Source organism: Eleginops maclovinus, chromosome 23, assembly GCF_036324505.1.
Source record: "Eleginops maclovinus isolate JMC-PN-2008 ecotype Puerto Natales chromosome 23, JC_Emac_rtc_rv5, whole genome shotgun sequence".
NCBI lineage: Eukaryota > Metazoa > Chordata > Actinopteri > Perciformes > Eleginopidae > Eleginops > Eleginops maclovinus.
The window spans coordinates 16683053-16703331 of record NC_086371.1 but is presented as its reverse complement, the minus strand read 5'-3'; the positions used below and the strand labels follow the sequence as shown (position 1 = coordinate 16703331).

Below are 20279 nucleotides of genomic sequence, written 5' to 3'. Positions count from 1 at the left end.
TGTCCCTGCGTTAGCCGATTAGCAGCCACACTAAAAAGTACTTAAACACTTTTGAGCCTTTGATGTCCCTTTGCATAGAAAGTCTTTCACTCGCCTCTCACCGCAGACTGCAACCATATTTTCCCCTCCTGCACATTTCTCCCCTCCCACTCTCACTTTGCTCTCCAACTTTCTTTCCCCCCCACTCTCTCTCATCTCCCTCTGCTGAGCCAGATCTCTTCCATATTCCTTTTGCCCAGGTCCGCAGGCTGAGGCAGACTTATTTAACAAGTGCCTGGCAGGCTGGGCGGTGGATGTGGCAGCTGTGGAAAAGAGGTTGATGTGGCCCGCTCTACCACAGGAGAGCGAATCCCAGGGAGGGAGGCTCCAGATGGGCTCAGTTTGAAGCAGTTCACCCCTGGTTCCCTTAGATGAGCTCCATACGGGATAACACTGCATATCTGAATACTAAAGGCATATTGACTGAAATTAATTACCTGACTCCCTTGAAGTCTTTATTTAGACCCTGCACCTGACACTCTTTTTTAACTGAGTTTGCAGTATTTAAACTACATTTGTCATCTTCACTCCAGTGGATGGTATGTTTTTTTTCCAAGTATTGCCCAAGAGAAACTGACCTCTATCATCACGCATTCACAATGCATGACAGAAGCTTTGATCTGTTCCTGCTACAATGCTCCTCTCTCCTCTGACTTGTACAGGCTGCTGGTATTCTCTCAGCGTGCCTCTGTGCTGACACTGCTTTCTCGGCATCTCATTGATTCAGGAGCCCTGAGTGATAGATGGGTTTAATAAAGCAAGGTGCAGTCCCCCAAAATAAATGAGCAAACGCAGGATTTATTACCAACATCTGCATTTTAAGGGGAGTAAACAGGGCCTAAGCTGGGAAACACAGTTTCTTTATACTCCCACAAGCTCAAAGCCTGGTCCAGAGATATTTAGGCATGCTAACAGCATTTTGGACATGCTTAGTACACACCACTGTGCACTATTCAAATCACTGCCTTTTTTCTTTGTTCCCTGTCCTTCATGCTCTCTGTCACTTAGTTCTGACATCTTTTGCTATTCATCTTTCTCCTTCAATAAAAGGAAACCTTGGTTTGCTGAAGCTCATCTTTGGCATCTTCTTCTGAGATAGGCCTACCGTACTTGTTCTTTTTTTCTTTTGTCTCCACTTTTATTCTGAAAGCATGGTCTCCTTTTGAAGCTGTGGAGCGGTTTCTCTTTGAACCAAAGTGCTCATCATCAGTGTGTCATCATATATGATAGTCTTTTTGTCATAAACAGTGGCACATTTTATTTGCCCTCTCTTTTTTTGGCCATGGCGGTGCTCATGGCAGTGCTCAAGGCTGCTTAGTGGTGGTGATTTATCCATGCACTGTGCCAGTAGAGCTAAATCTCTACTCCCCTTGGCACTGAAACAGTAGTGTGCATGGTTTAATTTCAGCTCTGAAAGACTGTCGTGCTGCAGTGATAACGCAGGCCTGTTTGCCAGTGATTGGGCTAATTAATAAGCTCACAGATGATTTGCGGCTGCCTTACCCAGTCACTGTGGAGGAGAGCGAAAAGTAGAGAAAGAGAGAGAGAGGGAAAAAAATAAAGGGCAAAAAATAAAGCGGCTTGACCCGTGAACTTCAGAGCCTCTTAAGAAACAGTAGGTTCTCTCATTAACTTTGATGTTCACGAAAAAGAGATTAAGCTACAAAATGCCACAAAATTGCACCGACAGATGACTGCAGTTTTTCCAAGCATGTTTGTTCATTAATGACAGCGTTTTTGACCAATCAGTGGATAATTACAAACACATTTAGCAGCTCTTCCACAGGGCTCACATCCGTTTTCATTTTCCCTTGTGCACTCCCCGCTGCGGCTTGCAAATCTGACACCCTGAAAGCTTTGTACAGTACTCTGTCCCTCCCTCGCTCTCGCTTTCTGTCTCATTGCAGATGACCCACTAAAGCTTCATACAATGAGTGCGACTGATAGTTATCCCTCTGTGTAATTACAGGCTGAGCTGTGACTAAATGAAAGAAGTGGTGTGTTTACCACTAATGCATTAGTCAACAATATGTTTCAGGAGGGGGGTGGGGGGGTATTTGTGAACAGACTTAACTGCTGACAATGATGAATGACTTTTGTATACAGCAATTTGTCCCCAAAACCCTAAATCTGAAACTTACAGTAAGTGTCAGCCTAAATTATATGTAAACACACGTACGCACTTTGCAATAGAAATGTTTGTCACACACGTGCTCCCTGTCTGTTCTCATGTGTGACGCGCTCTACATCATGTGCATAGTAAAACAAGGAATGTATTCACTTCAAAGAATTACTGTTTAAACAAAGCCAGCAGAGGGGTGATGCTGTTTTAACAGAGGGCGCCATACAGCAGTGAGAGATCCTCAAATGTGCGGCGCAAAGTGCTTCACACTCATTTGATTAACCCAGTTTACCCAGTGTAGAGGCACAGCATGGGTGTAATGTGCAACAATGCAAGTACAGATGTCTTCAATTTAATTTAGCTTTTGAGAGACATGAGAATCTCTGCAGTGGTTGGTGATGTGAGAAAGTTTGAGTGGTGGGTGTTAGTAAACTGTTCTGGTATTGTTCTAGTTTTAGCAGAGATGTGCTCACTTGATATACTGTACTTATTTAAGGAGGTCGGTTTCTCCAAATGTAGGCTCACTGGAATAATAATGGCTGATAACATCCATCATCAATATCTGCCTCCTCGTGTTTTACTGCTATACATATAAGAGAGACATCAATGTTTTAAATGCAATTCAAACTGTCAGACTTATAGCACTCCCTTTGTTAATAAGCTCCATAAATGTTGCTCTCAAATTGAATAATTTCATGTTTAGGGTCATTTTATTTTTTGAGATGACAAAAATTTAAATAATGGAGAAAACAAGGGTTTGTGCATTTAGGTTGATTCAGTTAAAGTATTTGATAATGTTGCTGTCCAAAACATGCACCATGTTATGAGATTAGATTTTTACAGATGACAGTAGTAGTTACAGTACTGTTGTACCGCTAGTTAACAGAAATTGTGATTATTAGATTAATTAGTCCAATGTTGCCCCTGCATTTGAGTACGTTTCACCTATTTCTGAAGTATTGAGCAGATTATTAGGATGTTATATTTCTAGGAGTATATTGAGTATAAGTGCAACATACATGTCTTTCTTTTTACCTCCCAAATGATCCGTTTCCTGTGATCACAGCAAGTGTGTCCGCAGACTTTGATGTGAGTTTGTCCTACCAAGATGATCCTACACCCGGTCTACAGCCCCATCAGAAGAATCAGACTGCAGTCAGCCAGCATCAAGCCCTCCCAATGGGGTGAACAGAGTGCAATGCTGCCTTAACTACACAACACAGCTTCTCTGCATGGACCTCTGGGGTCAGAATCATTGTGTATTCCTGAGCCACTGGTTCAGGGTTGCTTGGGGGGCTCTGAGAGCACAGCAGCATGTTAGCAAGCACGGCTGTAAATGATTCATATAGTACAGGCAGGCACGTTCAAGATAGTGCTGATTTTAAAGCAGCTGCTGAATGATGTCCTCTAACTCAAGGTCTGGGGTCCCTGAGTGGATATTACGCCTCAGGTTAGCCCTATTAATGAGGAGGAGGTGACTCCCCCTCCCTCTCTGTAATGTTGTTCACGTATGTTTCAGGAGAGTTTTGATGAAATGTGGCATTGGAGGGCCATTAGTCCTGCCATGCTCAAGTCACTGCATAGCTGATGGTAATCTGCTCTGGGACAATCTGTGCTGGAACCGTTCCCCCAGTGGGAACATGTCAATCTACCAGCAGTGAAATGAACACCTCTCATATTTTACACCCCTCCCTTTCCCCCTTCTCTGAGGGCTCATTCTCTCCTCTGCCCCTAATCTCAATCTCCCTCTCTTCCTTCCTTTCTCCCACCTCCTTTCCCTCCCTGATCTTGTAATTTACCGCAGTCAATCTCCAAGAAGATGAAGTGGTAGGATAAGGTCGCGGCATCTGTAAAGGCTCTCATTGGGGCTTAATGAATATCATTAATTCAATCGGGGGACTTGTTTGGATGGCCGTGGCCTTTGTCCAGTCATGATTAAGCGATGCTATCAGTTATCAATCGTAATGAGCTTTTGTGGTCGTGGGAGACGGGCGCCGGCTGGTAAAATAATAACATCTTGGTCTGACAATAGCGAATATAAGGCCAGACACCCATCTCATCCCAACCTAATGATATGATGTGTGGGAGGAAGTGGGGGCATACAGTATAGGTTAGTACTTTTCCAACTGATTCATCAGCACACTAATGCCTTTTGTATTGAGATAGTGATTCTTTCATTTGACAGGCCCTCATTGTAATCATATAGGAGCTAATTGTCTTGAAGCGGCTCTTATCAATAGTTTAATATAAACAATAGATAAAACAACTGTTTCAGGAGAAAGCGATTACTCGTAATGATGAACACCCAGACAATGTTTGCCCAACTCTTCATTAGAGTCTCTAAGCCAATCTTTTTATTGAAAATGATGGTTAAAATAAATCATCTTATTCAGTTTTTCATGCTAAGCTAAGTGTATCATTGCATTTACCATACAGACATGATTTTGAATGAATCTGCTTATCCAACTCTGTTAGCAAAAAGCTATTACCAGACTTCAGTCAGACAACTCACGTGTTTCATTAATATGTTTATTAGAAGCAGTATATACACTGCCCTGACAAAAAAAAGGACACAAGCCTGTGGGGGCAGTGCTATGATCTGGGGTGGCTGCAGTTGGTCTGGTCTAGGTTCAGCAATGTTATGTGCCCAAAGAATGAGGTCAGCTGACTACCTGAATATACTGAATGACCAGGTTATTCCATCAATGGAGTTTTTCTTCCCTGATGGCACGGGCATGCTCCAAGATGACAATGCCAGGATCCATCGGGCTCAAATTGTGAAAGAGTGGTTCAGGGAGCATGAGACATCATTTTCACACATGGATGGGCCACCACAGAGTCCAGACCTGAACCCGATTGAGAATCTTTGGGATGTGCTGGAGAAGACTTTGCACTGTGGTCCGAATCTCCCGTCATCAATACAAGATCTTGGCGAAAAATGAATGCATTGCAGAAGCTTGTGGAAACGATGCCACAGCGAATGTGTGCCGTAATCAAAGCTCAAGGCAGTCCAACGAAATATTAGAGTGTGTGATCTTTTTTTTGGCCAGACAGTGTAGTTTGGAGTCTAGGCTTGGGCTGCATCACTCCACATATTAACATAGAACATTGAGTGATGTCTAGATAATTATCCCCCGAGCCTAAAGGTGGAAGCTGGGGTGGTGGTGGGGCAGGCGAGCATCGCCAATGTCAACGCAGCAGCAGCAGCAGCAGCAGCAGCAGCAGCGAGGTGAACGCATTAGCAGTGTGGAAACAGCAGTGGCGGCAGCAACATTAGCGAGGCAGAGGTAGGCAGATACAACAGCTTAAATAGAGCGCCAGATTTAGGAGACTATGTTTGGTTGGTTGCAAGAGTGGCGGGGGGCGTTTTGTTCGAATGAATCATTGGTGCTCAAGTTGACTGCCTGAACAAGCTCGCAGGCTTTGCTTCATGTGTTGAAAAATGAAATGCAATATGTTGGTGTGAATCATGTTCTCACAGACCATAATAATGAAAGATAAGAGTTCGATGTCTTTTAAATAAAGGTATAGTAAGTTTTAACAAAAATATCTAAACATATTTGACTCTTTCAATCAACTGATCTTAGGATTCAACTGGTAATTTCTGTAGTTTTTGTCATGTCAGCATTCAGGTTCATGCCCACATACTCATTGAGAATGCAGCATCTGTATGGTCTTTGCTCAAAAGATTTAAATAATTCACACCGAGCGCAGTATCCATTCAGTTTTTATGAGCCCCCGGTGGCAGTTTCAGCCTGGTGATTACACAATCTCTCTCATGAGCCCTTATCCCAGCCTTTCTTAATTTTGCATTTGATTGCAGCCTTTGAAGCCTGTAACCTCCATGTTTTCCTCTTGTTTTTAATAACAAGCTCCACAGCTATTACAGTCATTGTGTAGTCTTTACAGTCTTTGTAAACACCCACCACTATGATTCATGGTGCAGGTTTAAGTGCACATACCACTTTTAAGATAAACCCAAGGGCACATTCCTGGATAGCTTAGAAGTCTACCAACAAACAGAAACAAACAACCCATCATATACATCGAGGCACCAACAGCTACAGAAAGAGCATATTGTACAGGACGGCTGAGCATTGCCGCAGCAGGCCCGGCGTGATGCACTATTCTCATCTCTCTCATAACGTTATTAAAAGTTTGAGCCTGGAGGCCATGAAGGTTTAGCAGAGGATTATTATTTCAAGCTCACTGCAAAAATAAATCAATCCTTTATCAAAGTCTGCAGTCCCCAAGAACTGCATAATCAAATTGAACAGTGTTCTAGGCTAGTATTGCGTTACTGTTCTACTAAATTGAGCTATTGCTGTGGGAGATGGCTCAAATATAGCCTCCAACACCGGACATGGGTGTTATGTGCAGACAATGGAAAAATCCCACAAAATTGTTACGGTAAAACATTTTTCCTGAAGGATTCCTTCTTTGATGTTTTTTTCATCTCTTCATTACCTTCTGTTTTGTGTTGAGGAACAACATTGCATCTCTCAGTCCACAGTATGGGAAAGCAGTGGTGGTCGTTTTAACTTATGTTCCAGCTAAATCCTAATTTCTTAAAAAACTCTGGGCTTTGCATGAGTTAACCAAAAATGCCACTCTGACATTTGGAGAGAATACATTGGGAAGACATATTCCTATTGTTATTTCACATATTCCTGTAATGCAATTTCTGAACAACAGTATCTCTCCCGCTGCTATGACTGTCTTTTTCTCGTCCTGGTACGCCTGTCCACGCCCTATGATTGGACAGGGCCTTCCTGCAGGCTCGGCGCTTCTATTCAGCCTGTCCCTGTTGAATAGCCCCCGCGGAACCGATGAAGTATTTTTGCTGTTACAGTCAATGAAGGAAATGACAGTGAATTTGAAAATATGCTGATGAATCCACTTGAAACAGCAATTCCTCTGAATTTAGATGAGGTAGTGTTTCCATCACTAACCACCACACACACACACACACACACACACACACAAGATTTACCCAGGTTCCATCACAGGGTTTCCCATGTTGTGGGCAGGGCTTTCACATTGGAAATGCAAGCGAGATCCTATTGTCCAGGGCAATGAGTACAATATGGATATCAGAGGCCATGCTACCGCAATGCTGGATTACATTTTTTTTCTTCTGTCTGTCCTTGGCACAACATGGAAGTACATAAACATCTGGATGTAAACATTTTATAGAAACTTAGTCATGCACATGTTCTGGCAAACCCTGTAACTCTGATCTTAAGGCCAAGAGTGTAAACCCTCTATTTTGGGTTAAAAGCCACTCAACACCTCGCACTTACTAAAAATGTAAAATAAAAACAGCACCTAATCAAATCAAAAAAGCATTTTAGCATTAAGCAACATTGCTGTAGAGGCTAAAATATCTCATTAAAAGTCTGCTGGTATCTTGCAAGGTCATTTGTATAATAGAAGCAAACCAGACTTTGTTAACATATGTGAAAAAAATCTTTGTAAAAAGAGCCGTTTCATGCTTGCAATTAGAGACTGTTTTGTATGCTAAACACAACGATGGCGTTTGCACTCTGCATCTCATCTCTGTTATCCTAGTCTATGTCATTAAAAGGAAGAGTAGAATAGCAATTTAAATTGAAGCATGGTGTGCATCCACACCTGTACCACAAGAAAGAGCTGCTCTTCCTTTATTGTAGTAATTATGTTCAAGAAAGGCGGCAGTGACAGGGATTTCTCTTCCTGTTCAAAGACGTGGACTGTGTCGCTCTTCTACTGTGTCACCTATTTCCCTCTTGTGTAGTAATGAGCTGGGCTCATCTTTTCTGTTTGTCTCATGCTGGTTTTGTTATTTTTACACGCTCGCCTTCAGATGATACAACTTATTTATTTGCTCAAGGGCTTGTGAAACGTAAGAAGCACTGCCGTTATCTTATTACTGCTGTCAATTATGAATATAATAGTACTGCATCTTTTCCTCTACACCTCACACTCATACACACTGTCTTCTGATGCTTCAGTGAAGGGATTCAATTATTTTTCAGACTCTCATCCGTGTTCTTAAAGCAATGTCTCGACCTTCAACTTGTTCAAGTTTGTTGGAGTTGTAGTGGAAGCACATTATTATAAGGCAATGATGGGACTTCATGCACTGTCAGAACATTTTGCTTTTTAGCTTCAAATGGACTGGCACAAGACGATCAAAGTGGAAAAAAAAGGTCAAAGTTTGCAAAAATGACAGTTCTGACTAACTAATCAGATATGGGGAGAAGCCTGCGAGCTAGTTCAGGCAGTCAACTCGAGCACCAATGATTCATTCGCGTATAACGCCCCTCGCCACTCACGCAACCAACCAAACAAAGTCTCTTAAATCTAGCGCTCTATTTAAGCTTTCAGATCTGCCTACATCTGCCTCGCTAATGCTGCTGCTGCTTCCACGCTGCTAATGCGTTCACTTCGCTGCTGCGTCCACATTAGCGATGATCGCCGGGAAGGGAAGGTTAAATGTGTGTATGTAGCCTTTTCTACACAATTTAATCAGTAGATCATAAAGGAAAAGTTTTATCTTTTTTAGATAAACTTGTTTGCTTTATAGCCAAGACATAGCTAAGAAAAGAAACCACTCACAAGTCTGTATGCTAAATCTGAAACTATCATAGTTTACCAGTGATTAACAACTGACCTGTCCTGTCCTGTCTTGTCCAGTCAGGACCGTTCAGTTAGTAGCTTCCCTAACAAGCCTAACCAATGCTCAATTGTAAGCATTAGAGGTGTTGTCATTTGTATTTCTTCAGCCTTATTAAACCTCAGCCATAAAAGCAATCTTATGAATACTTTTGTATACTGAGCGTGCTACAAAAAAAAAAAAACTCTTAGTATACCACAATAATTCAACCTTAAAATTACTCTCATTACTGAAGTTGTCACAGACATGGCCAATTTTCAGTTTTGTTTCCATGTGAATCAGTTTTCCCCTTTCCTTTGGTGTCTTCTGTGCTTGCAGGTTTGTTTGGTGTGTCTGTGTTGTGGGCATGGCTTCTCCTGCCTGGTTCCCTGATTGCAAAGTGGATCCACCTGCTGCCAGCCACACTCCTGCAATCAATCAGCTCATCACTCTCCAGTGTTAGAACCGCAGCTCTTCACTTATCCAGATGGTTGTTGCTGCCATCGTGATAGCGATCCCTGTTTAACTCAGCTCTTAGTTATTCTGTACATCTATTGTGTACAACACTTGGTTTAATATCTGTTTGTCTCCTGTGTCAGCATGCCAGCCTGCCTGATCACCAACTACCTCGCTAACTTCCAAAAACATGGCCACTTAAGGTCAGAGGTTGGAGAAGTACTCAGATCTTGTACTTAAGTAAAAGTAGAAGTACCAGAGTGCAGAGAAGCTCCCTCACTTTACAGACCTCACTTTATATGAATAGAATATCAAAGACCTTCGATTATAAATTGTAATAATGTAATTGTTAGCTAATGAATGTTTCAATGGTGAACAATGACCATTTAGAACACAAGCAAAGAAAACCAAAGTGGGGACAGGGATGAAAGTCAATAGTTCATGGGTTTTGGGTCAACACATTGCATTCGTCCCATGAATCATTTTGTGCGCCGATAACAGCGAATATCTCCCTCATGCATGGCCGTGGGTGAGGGAGATTAATATCTCCGCTGTTCTCTGTATTTTCCCTAAGTTCATCCCCCTTCTCTGCCTCTTCCGTTACCCTTACGTCCGCCATTAATCTGCTAGCTGCGGTTCTGGTACTGGTTGCTTCTGGTTCAGAGGATGACGGGAATAGACTCGAGCTGAGTTCTCATTGGTCCTTCTTCTTTACAGAAGACCAGGAAATGATGGATGCACGGATCTTGTTAAAATCAATAGACACACAATGATGCTATAAAGTAACAAGCCTGTGGTAAAAATGTAAGAAGTAAAAGTAAAAAGTTGTCAGAAAAATAAGTAGTGGAGTAAAGTGCTGATACAAGAAAAATGTACTTGAGTACAGTAACAAAGTATTTGTACCCCGCTACTTCCTACCAGAGTGTAAGAATGCTCTGTGAAAAGTAAAAGTCCTGCCTTCAAAAGTGCAAAAGTATTAGTTCCAAAAGTAAAAGTACTGAGGATTGGTCCATTTCAGAATAATATATTTGATGTGTTTAATTATAATTCTTGAGGCAAGTGTTATCAAAGTTGGTAAAGGTGCAGCTAGTTTTAATGACTTTGTATGCTGCAGGCTAGCTTATTAATTTACTCCAGGTGTAACGAAAGTCTTATTCAATTGTGATTCTTCTTCTTATTTAACTGATTAAATTTCACAATAATAATCCAAATCTGAAAAAGTAACCTAAGTTAAAAAATAAATGTAGTGGAGTAAAAGTACACGGTTTAACTCTGAATTTTAGTTCAGTAGAGGTAAAAATTAGCAGAAAATTGAAATACTCAAGTTAAATACGAGTACTTACAAAGTTGTACTTGAGTACAGTACTTGAGTAAATGTAATGACTCAGCAATGCATGCCTGTTATTTCAACAAGCTGTCTTAAAAGTGCTCAAATCACCTTTAAATGTCCAGTCAATTAGCTGAAGGCAAAAAAATAAAAATCAGGTTGCTAGGCTTTTTACTTGCGGAAAATTAAAAAAGTGAATCTTCCAAAATGTCAAACTATTCCTTCAAGGCTAAGACCGTCTTTAAATCTAAGTCATGTGTGCAATTGTCTTAGCTTCCAGATGCTTTTGGGCAACATGGCCTGGATCGTTCTCAGACATTGTTATCAATGACTCAACAAATTATACAACAGCCTTTTTTATGGGATAGTTTGTTCATTGAGAATGTGATAACACGTCATTCCCAACAGATGTGTAAAGAATAATCCCCCCCCACAGCACAAACGGTAAGATTGTGAAAATGCCACAGAAGTGTAATAACATAGAACTGAACTTTCATCAAAAGCTAATCAGTGGTTTCTGGAGGGATGGACCACAGCTGACTCATATTCCCTTTCGTTATTATAAAGAGCAATTATAACAACATAGAAAATCTATTATGTTGTCTGGCTTACACATTGGTCTGTGAAAGCAAACGCTGAAAACCAGTGACCAGCACAACGGACACTAACAGTTACCAAAGCAATTTCCCTTTTGTAGGAAATAGAACTACTGGCAGCATTTTGGCAGCTGATGACTGATGATCTCTGCAATTCATAAATGTAGACTGAGCTGTGCATTATATTTGAATCAACATTAATTTGTTTTTAAAGCAGTCAGCTGTATGCAAAATCTATAACTGTATAAAAGCCTGCTCCCCTCAGCTATATTGAAGAAGTGCAATGTCCAGATGTGAAGTCACACTGAGCCACTTTTCACTTCTAATGGGGCGTATTAATGAAGCTCAGCGGGACTCCAACCCCTGCTACATTTTATTCATTTATTTTAGATCTAACTCTGTAATTCCCTTCAGTGGCGTCCCGTCCTTCACATCTTTAATAAAAGTACAAAATGACATACATTAACCAGTTTAATACCTCAAAACTCACTGACACTTTGCTCTAACCTGGGATTTAGACTTTGAATGTATTCGTGAGCAGCTGAAATTAAGTCTGTGCTGCAGTACCTGCAGATATTAATCTCCATGTTATGAACATCTTTTTTTCATTTCATGCAAAAGGGTGCTCAATACATACTATGCTCACTTCTGTTAATACATGTGTTTTGGGTTTCTACTTGATCATTAACTTTGATGCTCAAATAACATTTTTTAACCATTGTGTCTGTGAGAAAACCTATTCATTCTCTGTTTTTTTAAGGTAAAGTATTAGAGGTAGATGACCGCACAGCCACTATGGCCTGCAGTGGCATCATAGTTTAACCATCAGGTTTTACCATTTGTGCCTCAGAATCAAAGAGCAAAGGCTTCCTACACTACAGCTTTTTTGCAGCAGTGTGAATGCTGAATGAAATCATCGCCTCAGAGGTAGACATACCAATTCCTCCCCAGAGCATAAACAATCAATAATGTAATGCAGCAGCAAGATATTTTGTGTTTTGAGCAATAGGTTCAACATCTTCTATAAAGCTCCCTGAACACTACTTTCACTTTTTTATTTTGGGGGGGGTGGGGGATTGGAAATGGGATACATAGTAAAGGATGACCTGAGGTATCAGTCAGGCAGGTGGAAATTAAGTTAAAAAATAAACAAAATGTTATGGAGCTAGAGTCTCTGAAATTGGACCTGTTCCATAATCCGTGGCTATATTTGTGAAATTGGAAAGCTTTGTGATGTACAACCTCACCCCAAAGTGTCCGTCTGATCAGTGGTTGAATTTGAGATATTAACGGAATTATTTTGTTGTTATGTCATGTCACTTCCTCTCCGCTACTATTGAAAGGGAAATATAAAAAAATGTCTCCACTATATTTATCTGATTTGGTTATAACATGCAATAAAACTTGCAAGGAGCTTATAGAGTATAGGAGTTTTGTCATAAATCACCCTATAAAACCCTTAATTAAAACCCTAAATCAATACATTTATGATTTAATTAACAGTAATAAATAAGTTTGTGGAACAAACTATGTTGCAAATGTGGCTCTTTGGGCTCTGTATGATTATGATGGCACTTTTTTTCACAAACCAAACAATCAGTCAATTAATGTAGAAATAATCAGCAGATTCAAAAATAATGATAACAATAATTTGTTGCGGAAAACCACCTTAACCAACTATAGAAGTTATCAGTACTTCTACATTAATGCATGTAACTAATAAAATATAATGATAAAATATCATTTAGTGCCCTCCTGATAAAATATAAAATAATAAAACAGTTACAGGCGGCTTTTTCCTGCATTGAGAAATTTTAGTTTTCTCAATGTTTCTCAATAAACAGCTTCTATTAAATCACGCTTTCACTTAAATAAAACATCTGAATATTGTACGGACAGATGTGTCTGACAAAACATGCACTGAAAAAGTCCACCTGCAAAACAATGATATGAGGATACACAATTTTAGTGTTTTAAGGGCAAGTGGCAACATAAACATCTGTGGTGCCTTCAGCTGCTACATATATGTGGTCTGCCTATCAATCCCGAGCGATCCTAGCCACTCCCATCTGACCTTGCTCGATTTTCGGTGTCAGGACTGCGTTCCACTGTGTGTGGTTCTTGTACTGCAGCATTCATTCTCTATTAACTCGAGACCATGAATCTGTGGTGCATCAAACTCCCACGAGGACAGCTGTCTCTGCAGATGCTGGATTTGGCACAGCCTCTTCAAAGTGGAATCATGAGTCCTGCCTATTTAGGTTTAGTCAAACAGTAACAGGATCTCATCTTGCTATCTGCACGCTTTCTGAGTCAAACCTGCATTAGTCACCGTCTGGAGACGTGGGGTTAGGCCTGAAAGGGAGAAAAAACATGGCAAATGTATATATTTTATGTACAAGTTATGATGTTTAAGAATGAATTGTGGCCCTAAGTTCATGTAATGTTATCTTTTATTCAGAGAAGAATGCTAATGAGGTTTTTGTGCTAATATTTGTTTTCCTTTTCATATCTTGTTATTTCAGTCATGCCCTAAAGGCTTCACACATGAACTCCATGTGTCATCTCTTTACATTGTTGTTATCATTGCAGTCATTAAAATGAGCTTCAAAGAGCAAAAGAACATTTGGGAAACAAAGCCGACGTAGGAAGTCATAAACAGATTAAAAAGCCATAAATGTGATAAACTGCTCATGTCAAAACTCAATAAAAGAAAAAGTCTGATATTGCCTTCAAACTATAATTTCACAAAACAGGGTGCATGGTTAGGAAGATGATCAATGTCAACCGAAAGTGAATGTCAAGTGCAGGTCCCTTCAGGTGCACTTGAAGATAGCTGGAGAGCTAAAGTGGATAAAAAAGAGGAATTGAACCACTGAGTGGGAATCTGATTTATTCACAGCATCCTTGGAAAGAAAAAGAGGGAGAGACAGACTGCAGTACGTAGCAAAGTGAGGGAGCTAGTGAACCAGAAAGCTTCTTTTTTTTTGTGTGTGGTGGTAATCAAAGTAACCTACCCATGACATGTCCTCTATCAGACTTTTTGAGTTTTCTCTTTTCTCCTCTTACATGCATTATTTCTTTTCCTCTCATATAACCACCCTCCCCTCAGAGACAGAGCCTATGTTGGATCAGATTAGCTTTCAGAGCCACAGGCCAGCAGAGGCATCGAGCATGAGAAGCCAGCCAATAGTTTGGCACGTGGAGGAAGAAGTGTGCGGCCACACAGCAGGGGATGATTAGTCCTCTGGTGGAAGGGAGTGTGCTCACCTGCTCCTGGGATAAGATTATCACTTCCTTTCTTTGTCTCCCTTTCTGAATTAAAGGCCTCATGCTAATTGCTTGTTGCCTCTTGTTTTGTTCCTATTCTTGCAGGACACTGTTTTGCCCTGTTTCATAGGTGAGTAAACTAATTCCACAGAATAGCCTCATGAGCATCATGTACTGCAGTGCAGTGCCATCCTCGCGCACCAACTCCCCCACGTTGTCTTGTTCCTGTTTCAAAGCAGACCAGGCAAAACAAAGAAAACAATAAACAAAAGAAGAGGCAGTCGAGCAAAGGAAGAACAAAAAAGCAATATCCTTTCATGCATTGTCAGGAATGGGTTGTTTGGATCATACAGTAGCATTTCGTACAGCCAGTCTGTTCCACACTGGTGCGAAAAACAAATCCTGAATATTGGGGAAAAAAGGAAACATACTGGTCTTTTGCCATGTTTGTTGGATTTGTTATTTGAGCTGTGGCAGGCTGGATCCCTGGAATTTATTTTGCCACACAATACAGACCCAGAGACCAGTAAAATGACAAGGACTGTCTGGACAATGTATTTAGCAATGTGCTTATTAACTGGGGGAATTTACACTGTGGGAATAAGCTGGGTTTAAATGATTATCTGTCCCCTTTGCTGTATTTACTATTAGCAAATCCTAATGAAAGTGTCCTCCCTAAAATGTATCTTTTAAATCTTTCTACTTGTGCTGGAATTATAAGTGTCACATCCATGTGCAGTGTGTTTTGTAAGAAGTTGGTGGTTATAATATTACATTATTGATTGTGTCACATCTTATAGAGAGGAAGAGAGAAATATCACATGCCAGATGAAGCTGTCAATGGAGCCCTCAATCAGAGGATGCAAGGCAGGGGAGCGAGAGTGAAGCAGATGGTGCTAGCTATTGATCCAAAACATACAGACACACTTCCCCTGACTAACGGCTCAATATTGGACCTATTACAAGAAAACTCCTCTCTTTGTTTAATTGTCTGCAGGGGGCTACTGATACCCTGACATACTGGAGTGAAAGTATACAGAGTTTACCTGAGCCAAGACCTGCAGGCCACAGAAATATCCACAGTGTTTTTATTCAACAAAGACAGGTTCAAATAGTGTTTTGAGTACTTCTGTACATTTTATTTACAAAATGTATTAAAATTCTCTGTACAGCGCCTCACTAATGAGGTTCAGCAAATTATGCATGCATCGCTTGCTCTTTTATACCCACTACTATGCCTGGTGATTTTCCAATTTTTTTGTGAGGCGTAAATGAAATAAAAAGAAAGTATTTTACGAATTTGCAAAACAATAACCAGGGCTGGATTTCTAACGTTGACCTAAGGTCGGGTTGTGAGTAGCAGAGCTCGTCAAGCATCACTGAATTCACACATGCAATTTCTTAGAAAAAAAAGAAAACAGTGAATCCAATCTTTCATCGTGTTATATAAATAATTCTCATTTATCTAAATGTACACATCTTTCTCAAATGTTTCCTTAATTGTGTATTCACATTATCGGTTTCTTTTCTATTTTCTTTGAATATAAAATATCTGCCCATAGTTTCAGGTGATTAGATAGCTATCTTCCTAAATCCTATGGAATCACAGTCTTTTTGAAAGAAAGGAAATGATTACAGCGATATGGAAATGTGCTAAGCTTCAGGGCTCTCCCTGGTTTAATCTTGTACAAATCTATTTTCTGTTGTATTCATATATTTTTCATTTATTAAGTGAAATCACCAAACACTGTAATGCTCATCAAAGGAAATCAAATTAAAGGCAAACCACAGCTCAATGTCAAATGTGCAATTGTTAAAGAAAATGGTCAGGTAATCCAAAAACACTACAGTTTAAAAGCCATTACTGTTATCCTTTAATTGGATTGCAGTTAATCTACAATTAAATTACCCTTTTTGTTTGGTTTTACTATCATGTACAAGAGACTTGAATGATTCTAGTCTTCAGGGAAAGACTGTGTGGAGCTGCGAACCTTAGCCAGTCAGCGCTACTTTGATACTTTACAAACTGTAGATCAGAACACATTTTCTTTTCTTTTCCTTTGCTTTACACACTCTTTGTCATACAAAACACACTCTTGGCAGTATTGGAAGTGCGAATTATGACCTGGTTCTGCAAGTGCATAAGCCAAACCAGATCATTTTCTCATCTTCATAAGTCCCATGAAACGTTCAGAAGACAGTGGCAGCAGCACCAGAGTTTAGAGTACAAACAACACACTCAGGAATTGTTTTGCGCTGAATGGCATTTCGCTCCAGAAGATCAATCTGTCTTTTAAAACAAGTACAAGGTCACCATCAGTGACTTACAGCAGTATAAAAGCTATTGTCTTATAACCAGTGTCTTACAGTGCACTGAATAGATCTAATAAAATTATTTTAACACATATAACCAGTGAAAATCTGGCAGCAGAAGGATGAAGAGTAATCTGATCATATTGATTACAAGAAACCAATTAGACACTTGTCATATAAGATTCGTCGTCTTTCTGGCACTTCAAAGTGTGCTTAGGGTTGCAAAGGATGGCTTTAGTTCTCTCATTCATTGTAACATGTCAAATGTATTTTATATATATATATGTACACACATATATATATATATATATATATATATATGTATATATATCCATATATTTCAATCGCTGCACCATTCTTCTGTTTTTATGAGTTTCAAGCAAAAAGCAATATCATTGTGAATGAGTTGCATTGATTGGACTCGGAGTTCCATAAGGCACTGAGAGGAGGGAACCGTATCGGCTCTTCCCGTGACCAGTCCAGTCGTGTCGTCATTGCAGATTATCGTGCCGTGTACGCTCCGAGGATTTGCCTTGGAGCTCAATCCCCGTGTTCCTGTCCTTTCATAGATGTTCAGTCACAGTTGTAAGGGACAATGGAAGTGTTTCCTTAACCTGTGTCGACACAAACAGCAGAAGCAAACATGGGAAAAGTTAAAGTGTATAATTACTGGCAGGTAAATACTTTTGCTTGTGACTAATGTTGGCTGACAAATTTCGTATGAGTAATTAATATTTCAGCTTAAGTCATTAAAGAATACAAATGGTTATTTGCTTTGATCTAAGTTGAAACACTTTTCATCTAAATGAAACAAGGCACTTGTTAAAACTCAGTTCTTAATTTATCTTTAAAGCCCCTTAAAACTTGGTTTGAAATGTTGGGCTTTTCCCAATAACAGCTCAAATATATTGGACAAAAATAAACAGCAATTAAATATGAAATCAAATTGATATACATTGGAAAACTGGAAGCATGTGTATGGTAGTATTGGGTTTGATCATATTTGATTGACAGCACAGTAACATAAAACGACAAACCAGCTACACGCAGACAAAAAGCACAAATACAGAAGTCTCTCATGTAAATAAACTAAAATGTGTTATCAGGCATTCAAATTTCATTGCTCTGGTGTACAGCTGTACTTCTGTAAACACATTTAGCACTTGGTGTTTCAGAACACACATGCAATCAGTCGGATCAAATGCAAAACTAACAATTTATTTAACAGTGTACTCAACAGGCCCCTTTGTTAAGTTAAATGCCGTAGAACTGCTGTATAAACATGTTGTTATTACATTCCAACTTACTCCTGGTGCTATTAAAGTGCAAGTGAGCTTTTACTGGATATGCCGCTTAGGTTCTTACTGAAGAAAAAGTCACACTAAGCTGTTCACAGTTTTTGCGGTTTATTACAGTAAGAGAAACAGGGGCACTGTTTGCTGGACTGTTTTATATATTTACTCAAAGATAAAATTGGTTTACTATATACAAATATAAAACTAAATGAATACTCCAACTCTTAAGGGCAACTAAGCACCACACAGCATTTTAGCCTCTTAAGCACATTGTTTTGGTTTTCTGACTCACAGCTTTTCTGTTTTGATTCACTCTTACCGCACTCAGAAATGTTTGGATTTAACTTTTTTTTAAGCTCTAACAAATCACTGTACGCTGCCTGCCATGCACTTAATGACAGAATCCAGTCAGTGACCAGCTGGTGAACATATTTGAGCATTCAAAGAGAGACATATTTCCCGAGAAAGTGATGGACACCAACACAGACTGAATATTTGAGTTACAGTCCAAGTGTTGCTATTTAAAAACTCATAATATGTAAATGCAGTCTTTAGAGCTTGTTGTAGAGCAAAAAGGGGGAAAAATCAATCAATACTGCCTAAAATGACATTTAATTAAAGCGGTGAACAGCACTGATAAGGTAAGTAAGCAAACGTTTTTTTTATGTAATTTGGGATTAATTTGGGACACTTAAACATCTGATTAAAAACACAGAATAAAAGACCCCCTACATTTTAACAAAGTGCATTATCACTCTACAGCAGTTCTGTGCAGCAGATCTGTGCATGAATCAAGAGGTTGTGTATCGGGTATCCCCCTGAGGTTGTGTCGTAACCCTCAGTTAGCCCGAGGCACTAGTCAATCCGCTATACGTTACAAAGCATAAATAGTATTTCAGAGTTTTGTATTTAAGTGGGCATATCTGTTTTGTTGCACCAAACATGACAACCATAAACAATTTCACAATGAGAAACAACACAAACAAATATATTATTCACCCCCACTGATATGACAGGAAGCTAAATGATTCATCTCCCACAATGCTCGGGGATAGTGTGGTCAGAGAGCGGAGGAGACGTACCTCTAGATCTTAACGCTCTCGGTTCCGTATACGTTGTAGCCTTCTCTGTATGTGGCAAAGTTCTGGGTGTTGGTCGGAGGAGCCGGCTTAAAATTCTGGGCATTCTTGGCCAATTTCAGCCGTTTGGTTTCTTGCCGTGATTTATAACAGAACTCTATCAGAGCCACCATCATGGCTAGCCCCAGCCCTCCAACCAGAATATAGAAGACACCAGCCACATTGCTTAGGCTGAGAGCACTTGTCTTGTCCTGGGGGAAAGTGGATAACACAGTTAAGAGATTTGCAGTGGGGCATGGGCAGCAGAGAAAATACAGCCTGTATCTTTTAAACTTAGCCTCACATAGCCTTGGCTTAAACTGCTCTGGTACAACATCATCATACTCTGTCTTTCTGGGGTTACATATGGCAGATTATGGACACTAACAGCTACAAGCAACCAAAAAAATTGAAGAAGTAATGAGGTGCTAAGGCTAGAATAGTTTTGACTGAACTGATTCTCCTATGGCTGTCCCAAAGTTGCAGAGAAACTTCCGACTGCCATAGTCAAACCATTCTCCACTGAGGAGAAAGAAGCCAACTCTGAATGCGCTATCTGCTGGTGAATGTAGAGCTTTGCCTTCCCTACACTACATGAAAATAAAATGGCTTCTGCTCTTGACCATGTAAGGAAGGTGGTCAGTATCGCATAGGTCGACAGCTCTGAAAATCCCTATCTTTTTTTTAATTCTCTTGGCGACATGTACGTATAACTCTCATGGCAACATTGTCATACAGTACAGTCAAATTCATAATAGATGAATGATAGATCCATTTAAGTTTAAAAAAACGAAAACACTAAAGATCAAACCATTTTGCTGCTGCTTACCTACCAAACATATTCATAAAAAATTTGTTCATCAGAGTTTTACTATTTGCAGTTTAACCCTATGAGTGTTGAGGTATCGTACCGCATCCCTGACCTATAATCTGAGGGTTTAACTGTATCTCAGAGGGTTAAATCCTGGGTTTATTACATTCCCAAAACCTCTTATAATGTGCAAACACAGCCTCTGCCTTCAACTACGAGCAGCCACAAGAATTAGAGGACACCCTACGGTGCTCTCGCCGCCGAGAGAAGTTGAATTTCAGTAACTCATCACAAC

The 20279-nt window shown here is 40.0% G+C and overlaps 1 protein-coding gene across 3 annotated transcripts in view; it reads right to left on the bottom strand.

The window, feature by feature from the left end:
- Positions 1-15517: 15517 nt before the first annotated feature.
- gria3b (glutamate receptor, ionotropic, AMPA 3b) overlaps positions 15518-20279 on the bottom strand; it is a 76659-nt gene continuing 71897 nt past the window's right edge. For 2 of the 3 annotated variants that reach the window (XM_063876471.1, XM_063876472.1), the window contains exons 15-16: positions 19138-19385; positions 15518-17374 (exon numbers count right to left, since the gene is read on the bottom strand). In XM_063876471.1, coding sequence (XP_063732541.1) covers positions 19140-19385 — 246 coding nt within the window. In that variant the 3' untranslated portion in view covers positions 15518-17374; positions 19138-19139. Of the gene's footprint in view, positions 17375-19135; positions 19386-20279 lie in introns of those variants that run through there. The other variant, XR_010165158.1, reaches the window with a different exon arrangement.